Source organism: Montipora capricornis, chromosome 7 (assembly GCF_036669925.1).
Source record: "Montipora capricornis isolate CH-2021 chromosome 7, ASM3666992v2, whole genome shotgun sequence".
Lineage (NCBI taxonomy): Eukaryota > Metazoa > Cnidaria > Anthozoa > Scleractinia > Acroporidae > Montipora > Montipora capricornis.
In genome coordinates, this window is record NC_090889.1 from 28,688,955 (window position 1) to 28,696,454 (window position 7,500).

Below are 7,500 nucleotides of genomic sequence, written 5' to 3' on the forward strand. Positions count from 1 at the left end.
ACTTGGCTCTAAATGACGTCTTACAGATTATACAGGCTTGTTTCAGTTTTTGATTCTTTCTTTATATATTTTGAGCTGTCTTCTATTCTTCAATGGTGTGCCTTTCAGCGATTTCCTGTCGGGTACCCTCTCTAAACATTTTTTAATTCGTTTGATATGTTTATTTAAAAGTATTTGATTTTAGTTTCGTTAAAATGCAAGTCATTAAGAACCTTTTTGGCTGACTTTGTCGCATACCCAGTATTGGTATTTCGGATTAAAGTGGCGTTAAAATTAATTCTCAAGGTTTATGGGACAGCGGTCCAAGGATTGTAGCACGTTTTGTAAGCTACATGTTTTACCAATACATGTACAGAAATAAATCAAAACATTATTAAAGCTAACCTTAGGCCTAAAAACTCTTGTTTAGGTCTAATTAGGCTCAAGGTGTTTAAGTTTGTTTCTGTATTGGTAAAACAACTCTTCGACCACTGTTCCATAAACGGGTGTGCTCGATCCTCGATTAACGTCTTCTATATAGCTGCCCCTAATTAGATGCACGCTAGATTTCAATTTCTTCTCTTCAACATCACTGTGTCTCGGAATACAAACAATCAACGTCACAAAGTGCACCCCGAATGCTGCTGCTCAAGTGAGGATAAATAGCTGCATTTATGCTAAGCTAAATATCACGCTTGTGAGAAGTCAGGGTTTTGTATTTGTCTCTGATTGGCTAGGAAGTGTCACAGAAAGGCAAAACCAACTTGTGCTTCGAGCTTTCGCCGGCTGTGTTAAAAAATTCTTCATAAGCATCACTCTTTGTTTATTTTGTAAATCTCAAATGTTGATCTCCGTCGTAATTTGAAATACTAGGCTTGGAGCTGCTGAGCTCTTCCGGCGAAATCTTGAAAGGAATGTGGAAATTTCGCCTAGTTGAGATGTATAGCTACCTTAGTAATTCTGAGCTTCTCGGCACTGAGCTAGCAATACAGGATGAGAAAAATGTCATTGCAATGGGGCACCTCTGTGCTTTCGGAAAACATGCGCGCAGAGTTTGTTTCTTTTTGTATTTGAAAACCGATATTAAGGAGAAACATGGTGACGCCAGAGTAGATGGTATGTCGCGGGAAGGTGAGCCCTTTTTTGGTGATTAAAAGTATTGACAATTTTTCTTCGGCCATTCTCAGACTAGGATTATTTGAAAATCTTATATTGAGATTGGTTTTGTGTTTTCAATAACTTAAGAATCGCACTGGATTCTGAGTAATGTTATATCAAGGACAAATTCTGTTTAAAAACGGTAATTAACACCGATTATCTCTGAAGCTCAATCCTATTTTTTTTTAAATTCAAAACGTCGCTTCAAGATACACTGACTTTATCAAAGATTACTGTTGAATTTGCATTATGAACAAGCAACCCAGTAAATTTGTAGTTTCAAGCTGGCCTGAGTCTTTGTTAAAGGCGATAAAAAAAATTTCTTAAAGGACTCTTCGAAGATGTGCATGATTAATTTGTGGATACAAGTGAATTTTCACTTTACCGCTAAGTAATAACAATCAAGACAAACTGTCCTCTCGGTATTATCACTTTTCTCATTAAATTAAGTTCCCACTGTAAAAAAATTGAACCCAATAATCAATACATCTTTCGCAGAAAACGATTTTTTGTGGTTTCAGTGTAAAATGCAACATGAATGAGATATTTCAAGAAGTAAATCTTTAACACTTTGTAGACTTTAGGTTTCTCAAGTGTTTAACCTGTAAGTAGTAAAAAATCTTGGAAGAAATGCTCTCTTTTCGTCAAATTTTTAACTGACACATCATGAATATGCACGCAAATATTGTATACTAATTCTCACACACAAAACATTTTTTATGCATTCAGTGATAAGAGCAGGATTTTTGTTCTTTCTCAGCAGACAAATAGTTAAAAGACCTTTGACTCTCATTTGTTCTTGGATAATATAAATATCGCTATATGATTGAAGGCAATCTATTTTTGGTTCCATAAATTCAAAACCTGATGCAAAAAAAAACATCTTTTGGCATTTAGAGGAGGAAAAAAACGGAACTTTCGAGACATGCTCCCTTTTGATACAAGAAAATCATGTCAGTGTTCCAGACTTAGCGCTGAAGTTGCCAAATTAGGCAACATATGTGATATCCAGAGTTCCAAGGTCTGGTCTCATCTGTATCATGAGGTCACAAACAAACTGATTATATATTCGTTCATTACGTGTCTGCTTCTAAGACATACGCCATGACAACGTGTCAGTTTACAAAGTCTGGCACCATTGACTGAGTACGAGAAATCTAACAAACGGTGCATTTATCAGTCTCTTGTATTCAATAGTAGCACTTGCTTACTACCATATTTTGGACATGTTGGCTTTAACTCGTATATTTGTCAAATTTATGCGCTCATCTTGCCTCACACAAGTATCCTTACCCAAAAATACCAAGTTCTTTTTAAGTGTTTGTGGTTAAACAGCTCTCTCCGCTGTTTCTGTCTCGTTCTGTAAATACACTGATGTAAATTCACGTGTTTTTCGACCGCCCTCCACCGACCTCTGAGCACGCTTAGTAAAATTGCAAGGCGGACAGAATGCCCGAAATGTTCAGCAACGCATTGCTTTACAAACCGTATAAAGCTTTTTCGCTCGCATAGTTCCAATTGGTATACAGGTTGTAAAGCAGATTTGCGTACCAGTGCATTCCCGATGTATGGTGGGAAGCAACGCCAGGGAACAACCATTCAGCGAATCTTAGCGGAGCAAAGCTCCAGTGAGCAACTTGGACGTCAGAAATGACTGCGTAACACGAACACAAAACATTATCCACCTCAATATTGCCCGCTTCAGTGAGTGGCGCATATGCTCCTTTACCTTGGCTTCTTGTGACGCCTGCGACTCTGCCTGCTGTGAACTTCTCCAACCTTGGTCCTTTTCGAACATAAACAAAGTCTCCGACTTTCAGGTCGCGTGCAAAGAGCGCTGTCTCCCGCAGCGATTGTTTACTCAGTTGATAGATCAGGTGTGACGCAGTAATTGCCACTTTAGCAGCAGGGTTTTTTGTTTGAATAGTAATATACTCAAGGGAAGTGTTGTGTTTGATGTCTAGAAAAGTTATCACCTTGCTGTAGACAATTTTTCCCGTAGGGTCCATGCTAGCAACTTTGTCTCCTATCCGCAGGTCTTTCATTGTTTTTGTACCTCCTCCTTCTAGACGAACTGAAGCGGTTCCTGGGAAGCATCCGAGTTTTTCGCTTGCATCTTCATCTAAATTACAACGAAAGAGAAGAGCAGTTTACCAAGCTGTAGGCATGATCTGCAGTTTTAGTGACTATTAGATCACCAACCATTCGTTTCATTACACAGCATGACATTTTTTCATGCGGCAATCTCATCCCTTATAGACTGGTTGCTTAAATCCCGAGCTTCTGAATTATTGATCCTACTGAAATTCAACTCACTTGTTGCCTGATGTTCTGCTTATCAAGACAGAAGAGCGCCAGCCCTGAACCTGTTTGCAGGTTAGGTGCTTCACTGGGGCAAAAACTCTACACAACAAAATCAGTGAAGATCATTGCGCTTTCAACTTTTTAAGGAAAAACTGAAATTTATAGAATGGGCATTTCTTTAAAGGTATTGACTGGTATTTTCTCAGCAGCGTAGTTGTTGTTACCTTAGTCTGAAGATGAAATTCTACGGTTGACCATTAATATGAAAGCTGAAATGTTTGAGTTTGTGAAGGGAATTGTAAAATGTGCTCATTCAAAATAAGTCTTACAAGCAGCACCAGCCCGTCATAGATGTGACTTTTCCTTAAAGGGCTGGCCAAACGCTCACAACATTTCAACGCAACATCTTGCAACATTGTTACATGATGTTGCGACATTTGTTGAACGGGTTGGCCAAACGCTCGCAACAATTTCATCATTTTCAACGCAACATGTCAATGTTCATGTGCCCCAGGACCCTGGCGCGCAGGAAGTGGACCTATCGCGCATGCCCTAGCGCAACAATGTTGCGTGAACATGGCCAAACGAGTCACAACATCATGCAACATCCAAAATGTTGCATGAAAATTTTGACCATTTTCAAATTTGATCTAACATCATCCAACATGTTGCAACATATCGCAACAGGGTGGCCAAACGTATGCAAGATGTGCGTTGAAATGTTGCGAGTGTTTGGCCAGGCCTTAAACAGACAAAACATGGCCACGGGAGAGACAAATAAGAACAGGTGGATAGTTTGGCATACTGTGCAACAAGCAGTACTTGCCTGTGTTTTTACACAGTCCAGCAGCAGGCTCGGTGTCAGGGTATTTGAAGATGTCTGCTTCGACTTGCTATTAAGTGTCACGCACGCAAAATGACGCCGTCAAAAGTTAATTTTGCAGGGGGGTCGCGGGATCGATCTCACTGCACGCCAGCTGCCTCCCTAAGGCTCTCTTTTTCGCAAATCATCAGACCTCTAGCGCCTGAGTGCATGCTAATGCTCAACACAGAAAATAATGAGAAAAGGAAGTATGATTTTTGCACCCGCTAAAAAAAGGAAATCATTAATACCTGATTTAACAGATGCGTGGATGTAGCCTTTGCTAGCATAAAGCACCCAGTTGAATCCAGCATCATGTGCCATTCTTCCTAATTCAGGATACTTATCTTTGTCTCTGTCCGATGTTGTGAGGTCAACCGCTCGTCCCTCGTGGTGCAGTGATGGTTTGTCATGACGCCTGATGTTCAGATCGTCAATATCATAGGCAGTGATCACACGCAGTTTTACACCTTCTCTGCCCCATTTTTCCTTCACTCTTGCGGCTAGCGTATTAATCTTATCGTTACAGTTCTATAGAGACGAAAGAAAAACCGTAATATAGAACTTGTTATGACCAAATTGGAATCCTAAATTGTAAACATGCAACTGCTCCGCCTCATTTTCTTGCCATTTTATGTCGGAGGAACTAAATTCTAGCGAGAAATAATAAACACACATAACATTAAATTTTTGTTGATTAATTATTTATTTATATATTGTGCAAGATGTTTTGCGCCAATGCTGTAGATGGCATCTGTTACATTGAATCATGTAGATAAGGTTTATAGTTCGCAAGTTATGTGGGAATTAATAGAGCGTGTTTCGCCGTGTTTCCTACAGTACATAGGAGAAACTAAACGACGTTTAAAAGAACGTTTTAATGAACACCGCCGCACTTTAGACAACGTTAACACCAAATCCAAACCTACTACAGTCGCAGAACATTTCCTCTCCTCTCCCCACAACATCTCTAAGGACATGCAATTAATTCCTATGGAAAAAATATTTTCTAACAGAGACTCGATCCGTAAGGCCAAGGAAGCTTTTTTAATTTCAAAAGACAGGACAATTGATCCCAACGGTCTTAATATCCGCAAAGAAACGTATTAGATTTCAGGTTATTATTTAGAGTCATTTCCGTTATTTTTCCGTTACTCTTAGTATTTGAATTCAAATTCGTTGTAACTGCCATGTTTTATCACATTTTTTCCAGTATTACGTCAACATCCATTTACTATATATATATGTACATAGAAGCAATTCAATGTAAACTCTCATTGTACCTGAAGAAGGCTGGTTTGGCCAGCCGAAATATAGTACACCACTAAAATCAAATCTACGTTGTATCGGCTCTTGCTTAAAATATTTAGTTTCTCAACTTGTAATTATGCCGATCAGATCAAGCCACTGATCCAACGTACACCTACAGGAATATTGTCCACGGTAGCTTGCTTCAAAACTCTGAATTTTAATACAAAATTTTTAAGTTTGCTATTCGTGGTGCACGTGAAGCACGATTATCTTTCCATTTTTAACCAATGATATTCTTGCTTTGTGGCGTTGTCGTTGCCGTAGCTGTCGTCTTTGCTTAAACTCCCAAATATGGCGGCAAAAGAGGGGGGTTAGTCAGAGACAAGGACGAATTTTTAGACCGAGAGTGACCGTCCTCTTGAATTTTAAAATAAATTAAACAGCACTATGAAACGACCACCAAAGAGCTGAATATTTTCCGTATGGTCTGCTCATATAATATCTATGGCTACTCTACTCTGATAAGCCCATTTAATCAATATGCCAAGTCTTTCTTGTTTGTATCCGCGCATTGCTTGGTGTTATATTCAATGGTTCGTTGCAGGACAGCTCATACTGCGTTGCTGTAACCGCTGGAATTCAAAGCGAGATACATGATCCGAAAAACTCGAAATCGGTCATGACGTGATCATCAATTGCACAAATGGCCAACTAATTAAGACTAATTAATGCAACCGACTTAACGAGATAAACATCAAAAAAGATGAACATCAAGGAAAATCGTAATACCCTTGAGTTCCTCCCAGTTGTCCAAGATCAGCTCTTATCCCAAATTTGTAAAGATCTCTTTCAGGGACCGATATGGATTTGTGGTGAATTTAATGTTGTTTTTAATTGAAACTGGGAAGGGAAAAACATTCCAAAAATAAAGGATCGCTAACAGTAATTTTGTGGGTTGATGATGATTATTTTTTAATAACCTGTTTGTTTGATATAGATGGAGGTCAATAATTGGAGAGCGTGGGGTAAATTGGAAGATATTCCAAAAATTGGAAGATATGGGCGTGGGATTTTCATGTAGTCATTTGTGGCTCGGATGGTCACCATATTGCATTTTTTTGGTAGTCGTGATTTCACTCCCTTAACCTTTGCAAATAGGTAATTGGTTTGCCGCCTTTCAGATGAGTTTGTTTCCGGTCATTACTTTTGAACACACGGCCCCAAAAGGAGCAATTGATGGTCGGAAAACTAGTAAGATAAATACATTCCTAATTAAAAGAATAAATTAAAAGGCATTAAAAGTTAAACAAAGAGTTTAGCCCTATTATAAAACAACATCGTCGAAACGTCGTGCCATGTTGTTTTATAATAGGGCCAAACTCTTTGTTTAACTTTTAATGCCTTTTTATTTTGTTGTTAACGTTTTTAAAGATTTCCTGATTATCCGTGCAAATAAAGAGGCAATTAAGCTTTTCCGGCTTTTTCCATTTCCTTCGTTCAATCAATCTTTTTTTTTTTAAGTTTTGTCGCATTTCAAGAGGAAAAAAAGGAAATTACCTTAGTCATTCGCCGAGTGTCTCCATGTTTGTCGTCTTTGAAGACTATGTCCGGATTGTAGTTTAATTCAAGAGCTTCGTAAGCTTCGCTCCCTCTTCTCACTTTTCCTGTGTATTTGCCACTGGCGCTGATAGAGGTTTCCTCCAAATTAGGTATGCTCTGTTTTAACCTCATCGGAGCATTTTGTCTCTCGCCCGTTCCAGTCGTTCCAGGACCGCAGGCCATTATTAATCCACAACTAGAGATCACCAGCAACAGAGCCACATTGCATCTAGACTGTATGCAAGGTCTTGCGCTCCAAAACCGGACCAGTTGTGTGCTTTGTCGGTGAGGCATTGTTGCGTATTCCTTTCTAAGTCAGCCGTTAAATTAAAAGCGCTTGTTAACTG

The 7,500-nt window shown here is 39.1% G+C and overlaps 1 protein-coding gene across 4 annotated transcripts in view; it reads right to left on the reverse strand.

The window, feature by feature from the left end:
* The window catches only part of LOC138056786 (sonic hedgehog protein-like), a 38,545-nt gene that overhangs the window by 1,267 nt on the left and 29,778 nt on the right, over nt 1-7,500 (reverse strand). For all 4 annotated transcript variants that reach the window (XM_068902677.1, XM_068902679.1, XM_068902678.1 and 1 more), the window contains 3 exons: nt 7,112-7,500; nt 4,555-4,834; nt 1-3,259 (listed from right to left, as the gene is read on the reverse strand). The exon at nt 1-3,259 is cut by the window's left edge and continues 1,267 nt beyond it; the exon at nt 7,112-7,500 is cut by the window's right edge and continues 31 nt beyond it. In XM_068902677.1, the coding sequence (XP_068758778.1) occupies nt 2,616-3,259; nt 4,555-4,834; nt 7,112-7,447 (1,260 nt within the window). In that variant the 5' untranslated portion in view covers nt 7,448-7,500 and the 3' untranslated portion in view covers nt 1-2,615. The remainder of the gene's footprint in view (nt 3,260-4,554; nt 4,835-7,111) is intronic.